General features: G+C 33.8%; 1 protein-coding gene across 2 annotated transcripts in view; it reads right to left on the reverse strand.

Moving 5' to 3' along the window:
• LOC150102605 (tRNA wybutosine-synthesizing protein 5-like) overlaps nucleotides 1-26,119 on the reverse strand; it is a 98,318-nt gene that overhangs the window by 34,490 nt on the left and 37,709 nt on the right. The window contains exons 3-5 of one of the 2 annotated variants that reach the window (XM_090398931.1): nucleotides 21,717-21,786; nucleotides 13,199-13,381; nucleotides 4,647-4,734 (exon numbers count right to left, since the gene is read on the reverse strand). In XM_090398931.1, the coding sequence (XP_090255057.1) occupies nucleotides 4,647-4,734; nucleotides 13,199-13,381; nucleotides 21,717-21,786 (341 nt within the window). The remainder of the gene's footprint in view (nucleotides 1-4,646; nucleotides 4,735-13,198; nucleotides 13,382-21,716; nucleotides 21,787-26,119) is intronic. The other variant, XM_090398932.1, reaches the window with a different exon arrangement.

A 26,119-nucleotide genomic window follows, 5' to 3' on the forward strand; every position in this document is an offset into this window, starting at 1 on the left:
TTGTTAATTCCGTAAACTAATTACCAGTTATGTCTAACCAACGTATAAGTCTTACTACTAGAAGTTAATGTCCTTAGTTTTTCAGAACACTTATATGCAATTAGATATAATGGCAAAGTCTATATTACAAAAACTTCGAGACCTGAATATGTTGAAAGAGTACATAAAGCCATATTAATATGCTTAAATATGGATATATAAAAATTATATGTAGGTGTATATAAAATAGTTCAAAAGAATCACAAGGTGAATTCTGAATATTCAAATACAGCTTGTTAATTTTCATTCCGTATTTCTACATCTAGTTTAAAAGCTGATATGCACAAATTATCCAGGTACATTCTACCTCAGAAATTAAGTTTTGTTCAATAAATTTCATTTCTCTGCCTGTTTGCTGCAGAGTTGACTCCTGTCTATGCCACCTTTTTATTCTTTCCTATTCTAGTGGTAGTTAGCGAAGAGGATGCGTTACACGAAATTACTTCGTTAAGCGAAACTTCGTTCTCAGAGATAAAAATACTATGGCCATAATAGGGATACATCCGTACATAAAGAAAATTAAAGACTTTTTTTTGAAAAAAGAAAAGCTTTATTAAATAAAAAGTCAACATTACATATCTAACAAAGATAAAATCATGACATTTTAAAATGTCATGATTTTATCATGACATTTTAAAATGAATCTAAAGTTGATTGTTTATGCTTTTTTTCTCTTTCATTTAATAATTGCCTATATGGATTTATTGCATTTAATACTGATTGCTAACAATAACACTTCTTCCTAAATCAGGATCATTTTCAGTGAAAAAATTTAAACTATTTTCAATGTCATTCAAGCACCTTTTTAAATCTTTGGTTGCTAACACTTTTTCTGTAGGAACTTCTTTAATTTCATTTCATTTTCTTTGGCTTCGTTGCTAACAAGTTTTTCTAAATCTTCCACTGAAAATCCATCATCTTCTGCATTTCATAAATTTCTTACATCCTCTTCGGCATTTTCGAAACCTATTGATTGAACCATCTGGATAACTACATTTCTAATCTCTTGGATGTCATTTTCTTCTTCTAGTACAACTTCTGGCTATAATTTCGCCAAACTCCGTTTAAGCATTTCTGAGTGACTTCTTTCCAAGAGCTATTAATGTTTTCAATTGTGTCTTTAATGGTTTAGTTTTACCAAAATGTTTTAACTGACATTGGCTTTTTATCTTCTAGTTCAATTAAATTGCTTAATATACCACACTTTAAATGTTGTTATTACTTCCCGATTCATCGGTTGAATCAGGGAAGTTGTGTTTGCAGGAAGAAAGACAACTTTGACAGGAATGCAAGTGTTTAACATATTATTAAGATCAGTAGGATGTCCCGGAACTAAATATTTAATTTAGTTTCTAAAGAAATTGCTTTTCTTTTCCTTGATTTTGACATTTTAACTAAATATTAATATTTACAAAAATCTACAATAATGCTATCAGAGAACATACGTCATTTATTGCAATGCACCACACTGAAACATGCCCTACAAAGTGTAAGAAACGACTAAATTATGCAGATGATGCATGAAACTGTTAAAACAGACACACCCACAGCTTGGGAGTACGTGATGAGTCACCGTCGTTCGCCAATCGGAATGTTGCCAGGCATTGACCTTAAAATTTTAATATTTTTACATAAAATAGAGCTTGAAATTGCTGACTTTGTTATATCGAGACTTCATTACCAGCGGTAACATTAACCGAGGTATGACTGTAGTGGAAATTATCTATATTCAACACATTCCTAAGAAGGACGGCAAGTCTTTGCTATCACATTACCTTCTGATTTCATTCACATTAGTTTTTTTTTTTTTTAAATAACAAAAAAAAAAAAAAAAAAAGCATTAACACTCAACTTTTACAACACACTGAAGTGGCTCAACTAATAAACAATCACCAGCATGAATTCTGCCATTGTCAATCAACAGGGAGACCTTGAACAATGTTACCCAACCTTGGCAAAGTTTGGGGAATCTCAAGCTGGTTACTCTTGACATCTCCAAAGCATTTGATTCAGTCTAGCACAAAGGTCTGTTATGTTCTCATCATTCATGACAGTCCGTGCAGTTAGCCTAGTGGCTTTGCGCTTCGCAACCATATGCCTGGGGAAGGAGTGTCCTAGGTTCGATTCCCATCAACGATGTGAGGAGCTCAAGGATCTTCCTCAGCCATAGCCAAGTTAGCCAGTCTTGGGCGTAGACAGCAGGGTTTTTTCCGCCAGTTTATCTGGTGTTTTTCATCCTGCAAGCAGGCAAACCGGTCCGAGGACACACACGGATTACAGTCAGGAATACTGACCCAGCCATAGGTCTGATTCGTCAGCATGTGCCGGTTCCGGAGTCCGGATAAAATTTGGGAGGAATAGATGGTACCATGAACTCCCGTAAAAAGGAGGAACGCTGTATCTTCACATGGAATTTATTTATTTATTCATGGCAAGGATTGTGAATCTTTTGTGTCAGTGCTAAATTGACAGACAGACAAGAAGAGGAAGAGAAATATATTTTGAATGATACAAGCATGAGAAAACAAAAGTACAAATGTGATCCATACAATAAAGTAAGTGCCAAAATTTTCAATGCATGGAAAATCTTCCCAAGCTTTGTTCTGAATTTCCCCTGAAAAAAAAATTTTGTATTAGTTGGCCTAGCATATTCATTTGATCTGTTTTTCTCAATAATGAAATGTATCAAATGAGGCTTAAGAAGCAGCCTTGGAAAGTTTTCCTGTAAGATGAAAACTGGATAGCTGTATAAAAATGCACAAGAGCAGATATCTCACAAAGTCTATTACCAAACTATTTGACAACTAGAGTATTAATGCTGCCAGATACTACTTTATACTGCTAAATCACTTTTAGTAAAATCTTGGTATGAGCTTGTAAAGTTCTTCTCCCCTAGTAATATGGAGATAAGTTTTTTTTATAGAGGTAAAAGTAACACACTAATTGATTTCATAATTGGTGGTAAGGCTTATATGTTGGCTATTCATAACTGTATTGAAATGGTTATTCCAAATCTTCTAATAATTCTAATAATTCCAAATCTTCAAATTGTCAGGGAACACATTACAATATATATATATATATAAATGGACACTAACACTGGATAAATGAGGCTGAAGCATGAAAACAAAGGTGAGCCTAAAGTCCTTTATAGCACTCCTTAGTGAGCTAAAATGGATGTTCTTGGCTGCTGGGCAGAAGTTCTGAGGATGAGTACTTCTCAAATTTGGGACAATTTCATGCAACCAAATTTCATGGGATTTGGGTAGTTTCTCAAGGCTGAGGCAGATACTAGAAACAGCCTCTCATATTTATATTTATTGCAGTGGAGTAAAGCAGCCTTCTTCCAGCATATCCCATATTGAGCATCTAAAGCATTGTCAGCAAGTCCTAAGTGGTTATAGCAGTGAAACCAGATGTAGTACTTCAGTTTGGTAATTCTGATGTTAGATGTCCTGACTGTTTGGCCATAGTAAGACAGTTTACAACTACAAGGAACCTGATAAACACCTGGCAGGTCTGGTGACGGTGGAGAAGATAAGGGATGCCAATTTTTATATGGTCTGTAAGCAGTTGTAGGTTGCATTTTTTTTTTTTTTTTAGAATTTTTTCCAATTTTTCATGACTTGGATATATGGAATTGTAATAGATTTAGTGTAGTCTCTGTTCTGGAAGGGGGAATTGCTTTGTAATTTTAATGCACATTAAAGTTCAGTGAGAACACTTATCAGAACTAATTAATTTTGCCTGCCTTGTTATATACAAGATTTTAATAATTCCATACTGCTGGAAGGTGGACAGATAACTGTTGGTGAATGTATCTACCAATGGAAAATGACATGGTAACATCAGGGTGGCATATAATCAAAGTGTCTAGGACGTGGATACTGTTGTCTTCCTATTCTAAGGTGAAATGACTCCTAGGATGCTGGTTGTTTGGATGTGTTAAGAAATTGTTCAGAACATTCAGGCAAGTGGTCAAATGAACAGCACTTCATCTATGTAGTGTAGACAAACAGTGGATCTATATGTGGGGTATCTCCTCTATCTGTTAATAAAATTTTCCTTGCCAAACAAAATAGCCAGAGTTCATGGTGTACTTAAAACAGGACTGATCAGGAGGAAATTCAGCTTGGATAATCTAAAGTGTTTTTAAATGGGATATTGGCAAATAGAGGGGGAGACATCAAAAAGTGACCATTATGTCAGGGTGTGAGGTTTTCTATACTGGCTTTAAAGTGGGCCAAGTTTATGCATGAAGGGTGTATCGTCAGCATACTAGGAGAGTACTTTGGCTAAATGTTTGACCAATTTGCATCTGGATTTTCAGAAGCCTATATCTTATGCATGCACATATCATATTGTGTTCCCTGATGTTGATGCCATTTTAATTTTTGCCAAAATTCCAATACATTTAATATTGGAAATATTACATTTAATGTAATTAATATTTAGTCTATGGTGTAATTTCCTTAAAAAAAGTTATTTTATAAGAATTATGTACATAATTTTAGTGTGTTTAAAGTATCAAAAAATTTTAGCATATATGGATACTATTATAGTAGCATCAGAAACAAGTTATGAAAATAACACTTTTACTAACTAACCTTTCATATATAAATTAAAAACTTCTTCAGGTGCAAAGAGCACAGCTCGCTTTCTTCCTTGAACCTGAATGAGTATATTATCCATAACCTAAAAAAACATAACAAATTTATAAATAAAAGCAACACGGTCAGCTTCATAAATGAAAGTGTCACTTCTTTATGTGACTTCCACCCATGAAGGTAGCAAACCTTCATGTTAGTACATGGGTGGATAAAGGATTTTTTTCTATTTTATTTTATTCATTTTATATTATTTATTTTTTCAAAATAATCCAGAAAGTCTGCTCTAGAGACCAATAAACAAGGCCGTAGTCTCACACTGGGTGATTTCATCTCGCTCCTAAAGACAGTCACAAACATCCATGTCCAAGTAGAATTTGAACTTGCAATCACAGCCTATTAATTAGAGAATGGATAAGCTAGCCATTTAGCCAATGGCCAGCAAGAACAAGAATTTACAGGAACTATATGCATCTCCCAAACCGATTATCTGCCATTTCGGTTCATTACATAGATGAACCAGAAATGCATTGGTTTTACAATGATCATTAGTTTTAAACAATCACTTGTTTTACAATGATTTTACAAAGCTAAATTTATATTTTTTGAAGTTTTTTTCTGGAAACTAAAGAGGCACAATGCATTTTACATGCAAGTGATTATTGCTCCACAAGAAAGTATACATAGTCACTCCACCTCAGCTGCACTCTTGCTCATGTTACGTAGCTGTCTCTGTGAAGTCAAACAACACAGTCTAAGGTTGTGGCTCAGTCTCCCTATGATGGACTGAGCAAACAAAAGAAATGTGTATTTTGTGGGACTGATGTCTTAGGATAGTGTGAGCTAGCAGACAGATGCATATCTAGGGTGACAGCAGAGGAATCACCAGATGATAAAGGGTCACACACAAGCAGTCATAAAGAAGAGAAAAAGAGAAGAAAGAAGGAATCCTTCATACATATCTTGACAATCTAGAGATCACAGTCCTTGGAAGACGGTTGTTTCCAAGAACAGATGAAGTTGAATCATGTATGGATACTGTCCAGCAACAGTTGGTGTTTTACATACTTAGAAAAGTGAAAAAACTAGTGAAAGAGAGATTTGGCCACTAGATGGCAAAGAGAGAATTGTGTTCATTAAGATCGCTTGATTGTGTGTAGCATTAGTGATAATTAGATTTTGCAAGTGGCATGGATTTTTCGAAAATGACGAGATGCCTTGAATGCAGTATGTATGCTTGGGGAGAGATTAAACACATTTATGTGGAGAAGAAAAATAGGTGTAAGAAGTGCAGCATGCTTATGGATTATGAGATATGATTGAATGTAGGCGATAGCGGGAAAAATATTGTGGATATAGCTACGGGAATAAGCAGAGTTGTTGGTATGGCTGAGTGCTTGAGCGGTAATGGTAAAACAATGGGGAAAAGTGGCGATGAGTTAGTGATGTTGATTGGTAAGACATCATACACAGATGGCAGCGAGTTAGCAGCAGTAAGAGAGGCAGCAGTGAGTTAGCAGTAAGACAGCAGACATGCAGGGTAGTAAAAATGCAATCTGGATAAATGGCACTGAAAAACTAATTCAAGATACTGGTAAAGATGAGGCAAGAGATTAAATATATGAGCAACGAAATGAGGAGAATTAGAGATTTGCATGGGAATGTGAGGAAGAATGAGATGAAAGAAATATCGAATGGTTTAACACAATGTATGGAGATTCAATGATAAGAGGTATGATGAATGAAAAGGTGCACAAGGTCTGTTTGCTGGGAGGTAGAATGAGCTGCCTCTTTAACTTCCTGCGTCCACAATATAGAGTTCAGCTTTTTCTATCCTTGCAGACAACCTCACTACATGCCTCTCTGGCTGAATCAATCAGGGTTTTCTTCAAGGATTGCCACTGAATCTCCAAGGTTTGGTTCCTGTTCTCAAACTCTTTCATTTTTTCTTCAATTATGTTTGTGTATTTTAGTATACAGTTCACGTCTGAGAGCTGCTCAACTTTTATTCGCTTTAAAATTTTCTTATATGTTCTTGTTTTCAATATGAAATTCGATTTTATCCTACTCAAGACTAAATGGAGATCACTTCCAATTTCAAATCCTCTGTACACTCTAGTGTCCTGCACCAGAGGGAAAAACATCACTATCAACAATAACATAGTCAATGAGACTTTTCTTATTCCTTGCCTCTTCACTCCATGTGAATTTATGTACATTTTTATGTTGGAACACTGTGTTAGTCCATGGCCAGAGCTGAAATCCAACAAGTATTTGCATTATTATTAGCTTTGCTCTTTTCTCCAAATTTTCCCAAAATATTTTTATATGTCTGATAATCATTTCCTACTCTGCTATTTAGATCACCAACAAGGACCAACTTTTCCTTTTTCATTATGTCAGTTGCTTTCTCTAAAGCCTCAAAAAATTCCTCCTGTTCTAACCATAGTAGAACCTCGTGTGGGACCATAGGCACAAATAAGTCTCGTAGTCCAGTTCCCATTCCGATATTTTTCCACATCACTCTACTTGAGACTGGCTTCCATTCAAGAAGATTAGCCTCGTATTTAGTGTTGAATACAATGGCTACTCCTTCTTTTTCCTTGATTGCCATTGCCTGAATATAACATTTTGTATTTATTGCTCAGAAAGATCTCACCAGTTTTTGCCTTTTTTGTTTCAGTCACCCCAATTATGTCGATCAGTACTTATCCAATTCCTCAGCTAGTAGCTGACTTTTCGCTGATTGCCCTGGTACCCTGGCAAAAACAACAGGGGGAGGCTTGTTTAACTGGGCGATGCCCCAGCTGCCATGAAATTCTGTCATGTTGTGCCATCATTTGATATTTTGGTTTAAGCCAATAAGAATACAATTTGGTCAGCTAAATCCCAAATTGCCAACCCATCCTCATTCATTCAGTATCCAGGTAGATACCTAACAGGGTGCAACACGTGAGGACTGGACATTAGGTCAGAAGCCCTGATTGGTTGTCCGCATTCCTTTAAAGGTTATGTGGAGGTCTCCTCTCAGTTATATAGCTTTGACCCACCCTTAAGCACCTCTTTTTTCTATTCTATTTACTCTTTATTCCATAGCTTTTTGTTGCTGCTTTTGTCACAATTTTTTTCAGATTTTCCCATCCCTCTTTTATATCATCTGATTCTTGTGTAGGTTCTATTTTTAAACAGTGCATATTTGATACTGTTGCCTAGTGAAGTCTTAATATATGAACTGGCCTGATCTGAACTATCAAAACCAGAGTCAGTCAAACAGTTGTAAACATGGCCATTTCCTCCTTTTCTACATTTGGTCATTAGAGGGAAATCACCCATAAATTCACCTTTAATATACTGACCAAAATGACTCCATCCATTACAACATTGTATGCTCCCTTATTCTGGGTAATCTTCAGAAAATGAATAATTAAACGTACCAGTTTCCGGGTTAGTAATCCCTAAATATATACCTACTGCTAAATTCCACCTCTTTGATTTTTTTTTTTTCCAATTTCTTCTGTTAATCCCTCCCCTTTCATTTGATTTTCCTTTATTTTCTCCACCATGCCAACAATAACTACTCTCCATATCTGTGCATCTCACTTCACCTCAAAGCTTGCTTTACATACTCTGCTCAAATTCTCACATTATGGTCTAAACAATAGCTGGAACAGGGATATCAACCTTGACTAACAAAAGTACTCTGCACATATCAGCTGATATTTTTTACTAGTAATTATATTTGATATTCAAAACAGAATAGTTAGATGAAAAGAAATTGGGGGGGGGGGGGTTTCCTTATGCCAGCCTGGTTGGCTAAGTGATTAGTATGCTGCTCTCTAACCAACAATCTATATGTTCGGATCCCACCATAGACACCAAGTTTGTGAATGTTGTCTTTAAATGGGAGATGAATTTCAGTGCCATGGTTCGAGACTACTGCCTTGTTTACTGATGGCCTGAAGTAGTTTGAAAAATTACTGTTTTGTCTCTAGATTAGGATTTCTGGATTATGTGAGAAAAATAAAAATACAAATAAAACAACGAAAATTTTTTGCCCTTCCACAGTACTAATGCTTATGGGAGAGCTAAGGTTTACAACTTTTCACGCACAAAAATCAATGCACTTATTGAAATGTGAAATCCTATGCTAACAACTTATATCAAAAAATAATTTGCAACAGTTAATAAAATGAACAATTTTAGACTCTTCTGTCACATACTGCAATATTCCTTATCACACATTCTTCCATAGCAATGCCTACGTTGGATGCAACTAAGAAAACAATAGCAGTTAACTAGTATTATCTCACATTAAGCAGTGTAATTATGCCCAAACTTGCCTAAGTTAATATTCTTATTCACACCTATTTTAGTATTAACTATTAACTAGCTAAAGAACCTTTTATTCCTGTAATAATGTCGTTCTCCATTAAGTCTAAACTAATATGCTTATAATTTTTACCAATCAAACTAACATCAAAATGTCTTCACCCTCATTTTTAATGGTTCTGGTATTAGTATACATGAAATGTAATACTCACTTGGACCTACATGCACTCTTGCATTTCTTAATGATGGTCCCATTTCAAAGTCAGACTTTAGAAACACAATTCAGCATTCTCTGATCACTGCCAATTCTCACATCAACTCATCTACATCCCCCATTCCATTTCACTTACTGAATAACTTTAACTTTCACTCCAAAATCATTCAAGTGCAAGCTGTCAGCAATATGTTAGTCCTTTCATCCAATATATCCACTCCACATCAAGTTTATTTTTATATGAATCCCACTCACAACAAGTTGCAAACCATAATGCATTTAATACCATAGATCAGGAGTCGAGAACTTTTTTGAACCAAAGAGCCATTCCACCAAAAAAATTAATTGAAACAAAATTTTGGGAGTCGCAACTTCAATTCGATTTTTCCTGGTGACTCGAAGTTGCAGTTAGTTCAAACTTGAGTAAATTTGATTTTAATTAAATACTTCCAGATATCAAATACCATTTTTATGTTAGCATATAAATTTTTATATGTTCAATAAATAAAACAACATTAAGTTTCATTAAGTTTTTAATCACAAAACATGTTTAAGTAATATAATATTGCAAAAAAGTCAGAATTTGTAGCAAAAAAATTAGTCCGAACAAAAATACAATATTATGTATTTTAATAGATATTTAAGCATACTTAGGCATGGGCAACAAATTTCATGCGTAACACACATGACATGCATAGTATCTAATGCCATGAACAGGCCGTATCAAAAACAATATTTAGTTGTTTGTATTAATTATGTATCTTTTAATTCAATATAAATGAGCCGCACTTTGTTCAGCCAAGAGCCGCCGGTTCCCGACACCTGCCATAGATGGAATAAGAAATTATCTGGGTACTCTGATCTACAACAGAGGATGTTACTTTTTTTTTTCCAGGCCACCTCAAGACTCTAATAAGCCAAATATTGGTATGGTGGTATCATACTAAGGAATAAATAATCAACTAAAGTCTTTCACAAATATCCATGCAACAAGTGGATCTAAATCCAGCTTGCTGGTTAGGAAGTGGAAAAGTAGAGATACTATCCACTTGGAATAGTATCTCACTTGACTAGACTAACATTTGAAATCTAACCTGTAAGTTTTTGCTAATTCCTCATTAGTTTAAGTTTCTTTTTACAGAATTTTAAATAATAAAGATTTGATTATTTGTTTCCCAGCTGTTGATTTATTTACACTAAAACAAATTACTTCATTACTGAAAGATCACATGCCCTTTGCAAATTCCAGAAATATTTGGCTATAGAATACTCCTTGTACATTTGGGATTTTATTAAATCATTCATTCATTTATTTTGATTTAATATTGAAATTAACTTAAATAATGAAATGAATTCAATTAAAATGAATTGAAAGCAAATGGAATGATCTGGCTGCTCCTACTCACTCACTCCACTACTTAAACTGGAACTAAGTTTCTTCTGTGACTTATACAGCTGCCTTCATGGCCATTCAGAGCTCAACTGGCATATGTAATGCTACCCCTCTTGCAAACATCTGAACAAATAGTCATCTCTTATGAGTTTTGAATTAACTACTGCTCCTCATTCATCTTTACTACTTCCATTTCCCAAAAACTCATGTTAGAGGCTTGATGGAGTGAAACAAGACTGAGAAAGTATTAAAAATATTACTTAATTCTTCCAATATTTCATCTCAGACATCGTCAGGGGGTATAATATGAAACTTGTAACATACAAGTTAATATGAAAGGCAACACAAAACTGAGTGAAACACATGGATGAAAAACTCAAGTCCTAAATAAGTGGGGCACTCTCTGTGAGCACCTGTTGGCAACCTAGGAAGTAAACTACGATCTCGAAGTATTAGTTTCTCATATTTTGGAAAGTTTAATGAAACCATATTTATTTAAATTAAGCCGACTTCTGAGAGCAGCTACAGATTCCAAAAATAGTCTTTCTCTTCTAAATTTAAGCGCTCAAGTACTAAGGCATTTGTCAATGCTTTTTTGTGTTCTTCCACACAAATGTTGGCTGATTTTCCTGTCTGTCCACAGTAGGTCAAATTGCAGTAACAGGGCACTTTATATACTGTAGACAGAGAGAGGTGGGAGTTGTTCTTTAGTAGAATGCATAAGGGTAGCAAGCTTTTAGTAATGTTTGAAATCCGAGCAGAGATTATATTTCTTTAAGATTCTGTGGACAGACAAGAAGATCAGCCAACATCCACATGGAAGAACACAAAAAATATGCCTGTAGTCGTGATTATGGTCAATCAGGTCTTGCAGACCATGCTTTAGATATGGCTGATAAAATCAATTGGAAAAAGAACACCATGCTCTACGGCATTAATTTTAGAAGAGAAAAACTAGTTTGGAAATCTGCAGCTGCTGCTCTCAGAAATCAGCCTAATTTATATAAATATGGTTGCATTAAATTTATCAAAATATGGGAAAGATTAAGACTTCAATATCTAAGTTTACATCCTTTGCCACTAAGGGGTGCAGAAGGCACCCCATCTGGTTAGGACTAGTCTTTCTTCCAGGTATTTCACTTAGTGTTGTTTTGTCTCTCTTTTTCTCTCTCTCTGTGTGTGTGTTACAAGTTTCATATTGTGCTCTCTGATGATGTCTTAGTGAGCGAGACGATTTATTAGAAAAAAAAAAAAGAAAATATTTTTAATCCTTTCTCAGTGCTGTTTCACTCCTCTAAGCCTCTAACTTGAGTTTCTTATAGCACTTAAGCCTTAATACGGATTATTTCCCAAAAACTATAAACTATGTTTAAAGCAAATGTCAACAATTTTTTCCATTTATCAAACTTCAGACCTACCCATCACATAAGCATGTTATAGAATTTCAAAATTTTGCAATGGAAAAATAAAAACAGTGACAAATAAATAATTTAAAGAACATGTGGCAATGCCCTCTTAGATAACAAGTGAATCATTTGCAAACGTAAGTTTCTGTGGTTCAGCAGTTCTGTGGGAAGTTTTCGGTATTGAGACCACATTTTTATGTAGATAAAGAGTTTAATAAAAATAAACAATTAAAACCCAACAAGTTTCTTACATCGTAAGACTTACATCATCTTATGGGGTACTGGTACATAAAAGTTTTATACAACAAAAGCCCATTAACAATTAATTACACACATTAGATGTTTTTGATAACTTCACAACTGTAACATATATTTGATTATTTACATATAAATCGATTATTATGTAAATAAATACCAGTACTAAATTTATTTAGTACCAGCACAGTAAGTAAGTAAATAAATCACCAGTACCCTGATGATGTAAGTCTTACAACTGATGAAATCTGTTGAGTTTTAATTCCTTATTTTTTTAAACTCATCATCAAATTCCTGCCATATACCCTCAAGGGGTGTACAGGATATGATAGTACTACATGAAAAATTTACATCATTACTAACTTCCTATCTACAATTTTCCTCCAAATCAGTCTGTTACTTGTCAAGACTCCAACATTACCAGATCTTATATTTCTATCGTCTAAGGCACTTTGTACTGTATCAATCCACCTATATCTTGGTCTTCCTCTGGGTCATTTTCCTGCCAACTTGGCAGAGAACACTTGTTTTGCTAATCTTTCTTCACCCATTCTGTTTAAGTGACCATACCACCTGAGATTAGCTCTGCTAATGCATTCCTGGATGCTGACAATGTCAAGTTCTTTCCTAATATTCTCGTTTTTAACATGATATTGCCATTGATGCCATCTGTTCATGCCTCTAATCTTTCTCAGGACTCTCATATCTGCGGTCTCTAGTCTTTGGTCAAGTGTTTTACTTCTGACCCAGCTCTGACACTGTCTTGTATACAGCTAATTTAGTGTTCAGACTAATTTCTCTCTTATTCCATATGAATTTATTCATTTGACTTCCTACCATACCAGCTTTATAAAATCTTCCATTCTTTTCCCATTTATTATTAGCTTAATAAAATTCAGTTTTCCATATTATATAGACTTATATCTCATTACAAATTTTTATTAGTCAAACTTACATCATAATGGGTCCATAAACACAGACCTTCTGAAGATATTCTAAATACACTGGAAAAAAACTGACTCTCCTGAAAATATTTTGGAAATATTATATCAGCAGAAAGAGCAGGAAACTGGCATTTAATATCTGCAATATTCTTCCTTGGATTATCTCCCAGTGACCTCAGGTAATAGAATTCAGTCTTCAAAAAGAAAAATATCTTAATAATAAGAAGTAATAAGAAATCTCATATAATTATGACTCCTGATAATTCAGAGAATAAGATGAACTAACAAGTCAACAGTAATTATATATTTATGACAAGAATTTTAAAACATATCAAACTATTCAGCTTGTCAATTTATATAAAGACTAATCCCAAGTATGTAATATTCTGATACGCTAAAAACAGTGGCTAGCTTAATGATGAGACAAACAACTAACAAATTTAAATAAGTGAAAATTTTTAAATTTCAGCTACATTGCACAGATATCTTTAAAATAACTAATAGAGAATTGACATGCTACTGCTAAAAAGTTCTAATATTAAACATAGTGGCAACATTAAGCCCCAATATTGTGGGCAACAATAGGTTCAAGAATTTACTATAGAAAACAGGACTTATTAGCAGATGGCATCAAAATCAATGCTCCAACATTATTCTTAAGTACAACATAGTTATTTTTACTTTAATCTACTTAGTATAAATGCCACACTAGAGAGGGATGTGAGTACAGCTCTCAAAGAAAATCACTATGTTAAGAATGATTAGTACAGGAAACCAACCGTTCAGAAAAACAGCTGAGTTGTGACTGGATAATTATCTTTCACTTCATTTTAACTGTATTATTATGAGCAGTCCTATAATACTACTGGATCTATTCCATTTCTAATATACTGTATATTCAACTATCAGTGCTGAAAGAAAACTAGAAATTTTGAATCTTGTGCAATATTTAACATACAGTTAAATATCACACAAGAGATTATCAGATGCCAGAATTAAACTATTAAAATTTTAATCCAGTAATATTTTAGATTATTATGTCATGGTAACTAAAACAAAGTTTCACAACCTTATTATGCATATTTACCTACAAAATTAAATAAGATCCATAATTACTCACTAGCACAATTGATACAGAGCTTTAAACATTTCCAAAAACTTAACATAAGATATGGAGGGCAACCCTATTTGCAGAATGCTGCCTAAGGCATGACATGGTTGATTTCATGGGATGGGCCTGTGAGATTAGCTAACAATTGCTGGCTGAATTAATTGAAGTGACTCCTTGATTAGTGTTCTTGCTAAGTTTAATTATAAATCAATTGTTGGTGTGTGATGATATTGTTAAGGATAAACTGTTGAATTGATAGCATCAATGGTATTATGAAAGACAATATAAATTTATGAAAATGTAAATTGGGTGGGAAATATAACTGAAAAATAAATATGGACTGTCTCCCAAAATTTGAAAGATCATTATCAGCCTAAGTTTTTTTCCTTCATTAGCATTTTATACAACAGAACTTGTGTGGCTCAGTGTAAGTGCCACTCGCACTCCTCTGTGCTAGACACTGCAAGAAGAATGCCCTAGGTTTAATTCTGGTAACTTACCAGAGGACCTTTTTCTAAGCCTTTCCTTGAATGGTTCCCAAGTTAGTTGACCTCTGGCACAGGCAAGTGGGTTTTTTTCCCAGAAACTCAAGTTTTTTGTCTCATAATGAAGAAAATCAACTGCAGAACCCATGCTATTTCAGACATTAAAAAACATTGTGTTGGGGACACACAAGGTGTTGGTACATGTTAGCCATCTCTTCACTGAATGCCAGTTAAAAAATTAGTGATAGTCTTGTTGCAGCAAGATGGGGGGGGGGATCAACCCATCCAGGGAGAGGGGGGGTTAAAGGAGATATGATGATGATGATAGTCTTGTGCCAGCTATCTCTGACTGGCTACCAGTGGAGACTGAATTGACCACTCACTCTCCTAAAGTTAGGCAGGGCTAAAATGATCTTGCCTACTTCCTATAAGAAAATAAAATTTATTAGGCAATTTTTAATTTTTTTTATTTATTTTTTTTTAGAATTTTATACGTTTTTTCACGATCACTTAAGTATAGTAATTGTGTGGTCTGTGATAAATAAGTGTTTTCCAATGATGCTGGTTTTGAAACAGTGAAATATCTCCTACTTGGTAACATACCTAGTTAATACTGTAAATTAATACCAACAACAATTTTCCTTCCACACAGCAATACCCGTAGACATTTACTTGGCTTATGTAAAGTACATACACTGAAAATGGTAAGGTTAGAAAGGTCAAGTAATGTGTATCTCATTGTCTTACAATTTTTTGTAAGAAAATGAGAATGTAAAAATGTAAATACAATGCTTGAAGTTTTCCTGACTTCTTTTTTCTAAATAAGGTAGAACTGATGAACAAAGCTGCAAATGCTAATTTACTTGAAATTAATGAAATATAAACACAAAGAGTTCAGCTGCTATTTGTTAATGAATTCTTATCTTCAGCAATTTCCATGTTGCTATAGCTATATAGTCAGTTGATCCAAATAGTATTTACTCCAGCAACCAGAACAAGCCTAGAAGAAAATCTCAATCTTTTAAAATCATTTTAAAAATTGTTGAATTCTGCTTATGTCTCCCTGGATCTAATGCCCCCACTGAACGTATAAAAGCATGCATTTATACGGAATGCAACATTGACATGAACTGTATACAGTTTTATAATTTTTAAAACACAAACCTGATTTATTAAAAAAAAAAGTTCATTCTTTTGAAAAGTATCAAAATTAAAATTTTAAGTAATAATATGAATTGTTTAAAATGGTATGTATATGCTTATATTTTATAATAAATGTTATAAAGCTTTTTAGTTTTAGTGAAACTAATAAATGAAACCTGCTTTTTTTTTATTATGAAACAATTTCTGATTTGTCCTTTATTTTCTCCAAAAAATATGGTCGCCATAGATATATACAGGGTGTTCGGGATAAATTTGACAGTTTCGTAAGGAAAAAGAAAATCTTCTTTGTATCTATTAAATTTAATGAATTGACAAAAAAACATTACAGGCAGAGTTAATTACAATACTATCAACAAGATTTACTCAAAATAACCACCATTAGCATCGATCACAGCTTCAATTCTGCTTCGGAACCTCGAACAAGCTGATGCTACAGTCTCCCTGGGAAGGGCCGCAAAAACTGTTTTAATTTTATCCATTAACTGGGCTTTTGTATTACTGGAAGTGCGATTGGCGTCTTTTTCAACTGCACCCCATACAAAATAATTCATGGGGTTAAGGTCTGGGGAGTTTGGAGGCCAAACATTTGGACTGGTGAAGTCGTAGAAATTTTCAGACAACCATTTTTGACTTTTCCCAGAGGTGTGGCAAGGGGCCGAATCCTGCTGCCATACATACGGCCTACCATTGGCTACCCTTGTTATCCAGGGCTTGACTACAGTTAGCACATCCACGAACAAAGCCCGAATTCCAATGCCAGGGTTCTTCAACACCTGTTCCTGCAGATTTGGGAGGAATTCTGCTGTACGAACGCAATCAGATCGTCTGCTAGGGATCTTTCTTGCTACATCCTCGTAGTCACCATTGCAAGTCTCTAGTTCATGCCTGATTGTTTTTACTGTATTCAGGGAGCATTGGGCAGCAGTCGTAATATCCTTATTTTGATGGCGGGCACGAATCATCATGATACAAGTTATTCTCTTCCATGATTCAGGTGGGTTCCAGCTATCCATCCTTTCTGACATCTTGTATGTGAATGAAGAAGGGTCCAAACTTTTAAATGAAGAGAAGTGTGTGTTAATACATGTAACTTACGGAAAAATATAATTAATTATAAATATGTCAAATTTATCCCGAACACCCTGTATATATATGAATTCTCAGGAGTTAATAGGTGCTTAGTCACTAACTTCTCTCCAGCTCTACCTCCATGCATGAGATTTTTATACAGTCGGGTCTCTTTTTATGCGGTAGATACGTTCCACAGAAAACAGCATATAAAAAATCGCACAAAAAAAAGGCCTAAACTTACGTTGAAAAATTAGGGATACGTTCCATAATTTTCTAAAACCGCATAAAACCAAATTAATGAATTAAAATAAACCTAAAATCGCATAAAAAAAAGTTTATGAAAATTCAGGAAAATAAAAATGTCTAAGTTAAAGCTTTATTCATTTAATTTTATTGAAAAGTAACATTTTTTTTTTTTTTTTTACATTTTGTCATCAGAATTATCATCACTATTAGACAATATTTGGCAATGTTTGCGAACTGGTGCAAAATCACTTTCATCACCAGAAGCGATAGTCAGCGCATCAGATCTGTATGGTAAAGGCAATGGTTCTTCACAAACAGAATTAGCTTCAAACTCGTTCTGTGCTGAGTTTTTTCTTCTGACAATGTAATCAGTGATTAAACTTTGCAATGATGATTTCACTAATTTTTTATACAGCTCGCGATATCTAGACACACAGTTCTTCAGTTCACGTTGGAATTTAAAGGCTCGTTCAGAATTTGGGTCATTAACAAGAAAATGATTTTCCAATTTATTGCACAGTTCAAGACCTTCTCGAATTATATTTGCAGTGAGGGGGACAGGTTTTTCTTCCACTTCACTATCGTTTTCTGGATCTTCGACAATATCTAAAGTTAATTGATATCCAATAATATCATCGTCACTTAAGGCATTATCCACAAGCAATTGGTCTACATTGTTCTGGCTAAATATGTCAAAACCTTCTACACCAATTTCATGTGCCAAAGGAATGATTTCAGCTGATAATGTAGATGTTTGCATGGTTGCACTGTTTGCAACACATCTAGGCCGAGCTGCTTTACAGCAGGCATTTAAAGTTTCTGGTCTTATTTCAGTGATAGCAGATGCAACATGATTTAAGCAGTCCAAAATAGAAATTTTTTTCCAAACGTCAGTTACTGTTAATGATTCATTTTACAGTTTATCCAATATAAATTGAAAAGTGTGCTTAACGTAATATTTTTTAAAAGTAGCAATTATGCCTTGATCTAATGACTGAATAATGCTTGTTGTATTGGGTGGAAAAAACACTACCTGCACATTTGGATGTTCTAAATGCAGATGACTTGGTGCATTGTCAACAATTAATAAAATTTTAAAATTTAGAGCTTTTTGCTTCATATATGTTTCTACTTCTGGTACAAAGCAATTATTGAACCAGTCAGTAAATACAGCAGTTGTTACCCAGGCCTTTGTATTAGCAATCCAATGTACCGGCAGCTGTTTAAGATCTTTGCCTTTTAGAGCATGTGGTCTTAGAAATCGATTTACTAAGAGGGGTTTCAACATTCGATCTCCTGATGCATTGCTACAAAGTAACAATGTCACTTGATCTTTGCTTGCTTTAAAACTCACTTCCTTTTTTCCTCAGGCTTTGTGATGTAAGTTCGACTAGGCATTTTCTTCCAAAACAATCCTGTTTCGTCAGTGTTACACACTTTATCAGGATAATATCTACCATCTTCAATAATTTTGGCTAACTTCTCTTGTAAATTTTTGGCTGCTTCTTCATCTGCTGCTGCAACCTCTTCTGTAATCTTCACATTATGAAGTGCATTCCTTTTTAAAAATCTGGTTTACCATCCTTTGCTGGCTGAAAATTCTTTATCAGCCTGGGGAGCAGAAGTAGACGGCTCCAATTGCTTCATCTGTTCATAAAACCGAAGAACTTTTTGTTTAATTAAATAACCACTTATAGGAATTCTTCTTCTGAGTTAATTCTTCAATCCAATTTACGAGCGCTCGTTCCGTGTTTTCTAATAAAGCATCTCTTGAGTACGATGATAATTTGGCACTTAGTTTTGTGCCAGAAATGACAGATTTTTTTATTGTGACTTCATTCTTTTTAATTGCTCGTATAGTAGATTTGCCTAAATTAATGTTTACCAATCACCCTAGACCCCTCTCCTTTTGCTAAGCGATCTAAAAGTGCAATTTTCATTTCCAAAGAAATTTCTTTTCTTTGGTGCTTTTTTTTTCTCCGATGGGCCAAATTAAATCTTTAAAATAAAAATTAGCAAAATTTATACTTTCAATAATAAAAAGACAAACACTTACTCACATGCAAAATTAAACTTCACGAACACTCACTGCTTACATGTTATCACGTTACGCCAGAATGTGCTGCAACACGCTGTTCATTATGTACAACGGCGATGAACGAATTGGTCATCATCTGTGTCTAAATAACATCTGTGTAGCAAATGTTAGTGATGACCAAGCCGTGTATTTTTAAACGTGGAAGTATTCATGAATTATTGTTAATTATCACACATTGAGGATGGTTTAATGTTAAATCTGGTGTGAGACAAGGATGTACATTATCCCCTCTGTTATTCATTATCTATATGGATCACATTATGAAGGAAAGTGGTATTAAACATGATATCAAAATTGGAGATATTAATGTCAGTTCTATGCTTTATGTGGATGATGTTATACTCCTAAATAAATCCGCTACAAGTCTGCAAGATTCTCTGACTAAATTGAATAGCTGTTGTAATAGATATGGTATGAAGGTCAGCAATAAAAAGACAAAGACAATGAAAATAGGCAGAATTATTGAAAATGTCAACTGTGTTGTGAATGGAGAACCTGTGGAACAAGTGAAACATTTCAGCTACTTTGGCACGATTTTTACTGAAGATGGTAAATTAAATATAGAAATAGACAACAGAATCAGCAAAGCTGGTATGGTAGGAAGTCAACTGAATAAATTCATATGGAATAAGAGAGAAATTAGTCAGAACACTAAATTAGCTGTATACAAGACAGTGTTCAAACCAGATTTAACTTATGGATCTGAGAGCTGGGTCAGAAGGTAAAACACTTGACCAAAGACTAGAGACCACAGATATGAGAGTCCTGAGAAAGATTAGAGGCGTGAACAGATGGCATCAATGGCAATATCATATTAAAAACGAGGATATTAGGAAAGAACTTGACATTGTCAACATCCAGGAATGCGTTAGCAGAGCTAATCAGGTGGTATGGTCACTTAAACAGAATGGGTGAAGAAAGATTAGCAAAACATGCGTTCTCTGCCAGGTTGGCAGCAAAACGACCCAGAGGAAGACCAAGATATAGGTGGATTGATATGGTACAAAGTGCCTTAGATGATAGAAATATAAGATCTGATAATGTTGGAGTCTTGACAAGTAACAGACTGATTTGGAGGAAAATTGTAGATATGAAGTTAGTAATGATGTAATTTTTTTTCACGTAGTACTATCATATCCTGTACACCCCTTGAGGGCACATGGCAGGAATTTGATGATGATGAAACCTTTCAACATTCAGGAAAGGGAATACTGCTGTTTATGACCGGTTATAAAAATTGCCTGCAAGCCGATTACAACAATGTGAGGCGTATCCTCTGTTCTCAAAACTGAACGAAATAATATCTGTGTTGCAAATGTTAATGACCAATCAGCAAGGAAGTATAAAGAAAATTTTTCCACTGAAATTGAAGAACAAGGTAGTCTGTATCTGGTTCTAAGATCTAATAATACTGAATACTTTCTTCACAAGTTCGTATTGTAGGGTGAAAGCATTTGTTTCGAAACCGTAGTGCCGTGATTTTTTAAAAGTAATAGGCATAAAGATTTAGATTTTAATATGAATAAGAGACAAGGGACTTTGTTTAATTTTGGTGTTAAGAAATCTCTTATTGAAGGTGTTTGTGATGCAACAGATAGTGATTCATCCACCTCCAGCCTACAAAGCAATCTCCAGGATGTACAAAACAAGGGGAAAACTATCAGCACACAGGAGAAAAAGTCTGCATTCACTCATAAGTACTTATAATAATAATATAAATTTTTGGTGATCAGAATGGGATATGTCAATGAAAATCAGTACAAATTAATTTAATGATCAATTATTAATTAATAATAAAAATCAGCTAAATTAACAATTAATTATTAAATAAAACATTACAAAATAACCAAGGTGTTCCATGAAAATTTCAGGATTTGTGAAGTGTTCAGTCCTAGGAAAAGTTTGGGAAACGCTGGATTACCCTATTATCGGAATGGATTCTCCTTCTGTTGACATGCGCATAAGTGTCGAAAGGTCTCGTATCTGTGGGCGTACTATACTGCATAACTTCAAATCCGCATAAAAAGAGACCTGAGTGTAATTCTCTATTCACACATGGTGTTATAATGCAACTCTTGAGGCATTATGATATGCTGAAGCTGGTAAAACAGGAAAGTATTAAAAACATGGGTTACCACCCCCCTGCAACTACCTACACATACTAAACAAATTTTATTTTAAAATTACACTGTACAGTGTAATTTTAAAGTAAAGCACATCAGATTGTGTGCAGGACAACTTACCAAAAAATTTACTTATATATGACCAATGTAAAATAAACAAATAAATAAAACTGGATTGGATTACCAAATACTAATATCATAAATATGTTTTGTTTTTTTTTCATCACCAACCTCACTGATAAAATACTTGGAATGCTTCTGCTCAGAAGCTCTAGTAATCAGCTCACTGAAAGGTAATGATCTAAAAATGGAATACCATAAAGAAATTAATGAAACTGAAAATTCCAGCATAATATTATTTTTTAAATCTTTACCTATAAATGAGAAATCTTTTTAAAAGCCTCAACGAGATACAAAAAAGCATATATCATGTTTCTACATTATTGCAAGTAGACCTCTTTCAGAGATACTTCAATGGCCTTTTTTTGATTTGCATCAAGATGATAGGAATTTTTATATGGTCATTTTACAATTGGAGGTGAGTTAACCAGTCTCATATAGAAGTAGCAGGGTTTTCCCTTACCAGAAACTCTGGGAGGGAAAAATACAAAGATGCTATGTAGCAGGTTGTAGATCTGTTGCATAGACAGATCATGAAGTGTTGTATGGTGTAAAGTAACCTCCCATATAAAAATAACTTTCTGGTGTGCTTCACCAAATGCATAAATACCTATTATATTCATTTTGTCCGTCAATACATAAGTTATACCTGAACTCTGACCGGATGGGATTTTACTGAAACTTGGTATTTGGAATTGTCACAACATACTAATACTTTTCTTTTGATCAGATTATCTGCAAAGGTATAATGGGACAAAGTCAGTCTGAATGACCTCCACTCTGGATGAATAAAATTTAATATCATTTGGGATAACCCTGTGCTCATCTTAGATGAACACAAAGTATCCAGTTAATTTTAAATTTAGATAATTTTTCTTCTTGAAATGATTCAAAATGATATAATTCATTAAATCCAATGGATGGGATGGATGGAGCACTCTTAAAATATGTTGTTTCAATTAACTACTGTAATCACCATATTAGGAAGAGCCTCCACAGTTCAGGTCATATATATACACACATACATACTTAGAAACCTTCAAAGAAAAAGCCATAAATACCTTTCTATTAAAACCAAGACTCCAGATTCTCTCCAAGATTTCTTGAACTATTTTAACAATCAGCACCCTAGCAAAAAATTTACCATGGAGCTAGAAGTTTACTTCTCTTAATTCTCTTACTTTTCATTGGAAAAATTGAAGATCTCTATTTACAGAAAACACACATGCTATCAGATATCTTCATGCTCAGGTCTCATTATTACCCATCCCCAAAAGTTAGGCATCATTTCTACTTTTGGAACTGTGTGTGTGCGCATGAACGTGCATGCATACGCGTGTCCTCATCAGTGATCACCAAAGAATTAAAGTGGCTTTTATTGACTTTTCAAAACAATGGACTATTTCTGAACGTCTGATAATAATGATGTGAAAGGCTTTATTTCCCTTCCATATATCAGCTCCATTTCAACCAAGCTGGCAAAAATTCTCAAGAAATAAAAAATCTGAACTTCATTCATTCTCCTAACCAAAATATGATCTTGGCTTCACCTGGCAAAACCAAACCACAACTTAAAATTCTAGGTGACTACAATTCCTCATAATACAGGCAAACAGAAAAATAAACTGAGCTTTGTACAGAAAAGCATGTCAGAGATATCACCTATGGTAGAATCAGGGACTTGGCTTTATCCAGTCATGTTCATAATTCTTCTGATCCTGATAATGATTAAGTCACTTGAACTTGAAAGAAAAACCCTAAAATCAACAGAAATTGCATTGAACCCTGTATGCCTTAATGCAAACCTCAACCAGAGCTGTTTCTACATTTTGCGGGGCCCTGTGCGAAATGAAAAAGCGGGGCTCCTGAAAGTTAGTAATTTATGGAAATTTTAAATGGAAAAATATCTTGTTAATTAATGGGATGGGATTTTACTGAAACTTGGTATTTGGAATTGTCACAACATACTAATACTTTTCTTTTGATCAGATTATCTGCAAAGGTATAATGGGACAAAGTCAGTCTGAATGACCTCCACTCTGGATGAATAAAATTTAATATCATTTGGGATAACCCTGTGCTCATCTTAGATGAACACAAAGTATCCAGTTAATTTTAAATTTAGATAATTTTTCTTCTTGAAATGATTCAAAATGATATAATTCATTAAATCCAATGGATGGGATGGATGGAGCACTCTTAAAATATGTTGTTTCAATTAACTACTGTAATCACCATATTAGGAAGAGCCTCCACAGTTCAGGTCATATATATACACACATACATACTTAGAAACCTTCAAAGAAAAAGCCATAAATACCTTTCTATTAAAACCAAGACTCCAGATTCTCTCCAAGATTTCTTGAACTATTTTAACAATCAGCACCCTAGCAAAAAATTTACCATGGAGCTAGAAGTTTACTTCTCTTAATTCTCTTACTTTTCATTGGAAAAATTGAAGATCTCTATTTACAGAAAACACACATGCTATCAGATATCTTCATGCTCAGGTCTCATTATTACCCATCCCCAAAAGTTAGGCATCATTTCTACTTTTGGAACTGTGTGTGTGCGCATGAACGTGCATGCATACGCGTGTCCTCATCAGTGATCACCAAAGAATTAAAGTGGCTTTTATTGACTTTTCAAAACAATGGACTATTTCTGAACGTCTGATAATAATGATGTGAAAGGCTTTATTTCCCTTCCATATATCAGCTCCATTTCAACCAAGCTGGCAAAAATTCTCAAGAAATAAAAAATCTGAACTTCATTCATTCTCCTAACCAAAATATGATCTTGGCTTCACCTGGCAAAACCAAACCACAACTTAAAATTCTAGGTGACTACAATTCCTCATAATACAGGCAAACAGAAAAATAAACTGAGCTTTGTACAGAAAAGCATGTCAGAGATATCACCTATGGTAGAATCAGGGACTTGGCTTTATCCAGTCATGTTCATAATTCTTCTGATCCTGATAATGATTAAGTCACTTGAACTTGAAAGAAAAACCCTAAAATCAACAGAAATTGCATTGAACCCTGTATGCCTTAATGCAAACCTCAACCAGAGCTGTTTCTACATTTTGCGGGGCCCTGTGCGAAATGAAAAAGCGGGGCTCCTGAAAGTTAGTAATTTATGGAAATTTTAAATGGAAAAATATCTTGTTAATTAATTAATTACACCAAATATGAAAAATATTTATGCACATAAATAAATATGCTTTTTAGCATCGATTTAAGTAAAGGGAAAAAATTAGTTAAAAAATAAATGTGTTTGTATGTAAGTACACATTATCATATAAATATGCCAGAACAATGATTTATTTAATAATATAAAAATATAAAAAATTTTTACTATAAAGAATGAAATATATGTATAACAACTTATAAGACTTAAAAGAAATCTTAATATATTAAATTTTATTTAACCTAATGCACTTATCAATAAAATCATTTATAATGCTATCAAAATTCAAATTTTTTGCAATTTCATGCTCTACAGACATTATTGCCAGGGACAACAAATGTCCTTGAGACATAGAAGATTGCAAATAGGTTTTATTAATTTTAATATGGAAAATGACCTTTCTGCTGATGCAACCATAACTGGACTGGTCAATAATATTTGGATAAATATCTGACAAATTATTTGCAATTATGAATTTTAACATATTAATGGATGCATCTTCTGGAACAATATTTTAAAAATAATTAATTTATTGTAAAATTCAGATTCATCAATATCTGTATTTAATTTATGATACAGCTGTTTGCAGCAAAATTTTAATTCATTTTCTGTCATTTTTCTTATTAATTTCATACAATTCAAATCTTTTTTGACAGATTGCAGAGCAGTATCTAAAATTACAAAAAAGAAATTTATCCTAAAATTATCTTTGTTATCACCTGTGTGTGATTCATCAGGCGTTTCATAATTAAAAAATACTTTTCTTCGACATACTCTACTTTCTTTAAATTTAATTACTATGATTTGACAGTTCTTTAGCAATCTCAAAACAACTATCAAATCCTATTCTCTGTACTGCACTAACTCTTTAATATGCTTAGTTGCTACGTCAATGGGAATTTTTGCATTTTGTAATACTTTACTTACTAAATTAACTTTTGACAAAAGCTTATACCAAATTACAAGGCTTAGTATAAACTCAAATGAATCTATTTGTTCATATATTGAAACCACTTCTACTTTGATAGTATTATCTGATGCAGTTTTGGATAATTCTTTTAGTACATTTAAAAATTCAGGAATTTGAAAACAGCTCTAACTGATTCTATTCTACATTCCCATCTTGTATCACATAATGGTTTTGGATTTAATTGTTTAACAAATTTCTTTAATATGTCCCAACATGAAGTTGAGGCAGCAAATAATGTATATATTTTTTGTATTAAAAAAATTTATTGCTATAATTGATGATTTTGCGACATCCCCTAAAGTCAAATTTAAATTATGACAGACGCAAGGAGTATAAAATGCCTTTTCGTTCT

This window comes from Typopeltis vanoorti, chromosome 10 (genome assembly GCF_054136105.1).
Source record: "Typopeltis vanoorti isolate ZY-2024b chromosome 10, IOZ_Tvanoo_1.0, whole genome shotgun sequence".
Lineage (NCBI taxonomy): Eukaryota > Metazoa > Arthropoda > Arachnida > Uropygi > Thelyphonidae > Typopeltis > Typopeltis vanoorti.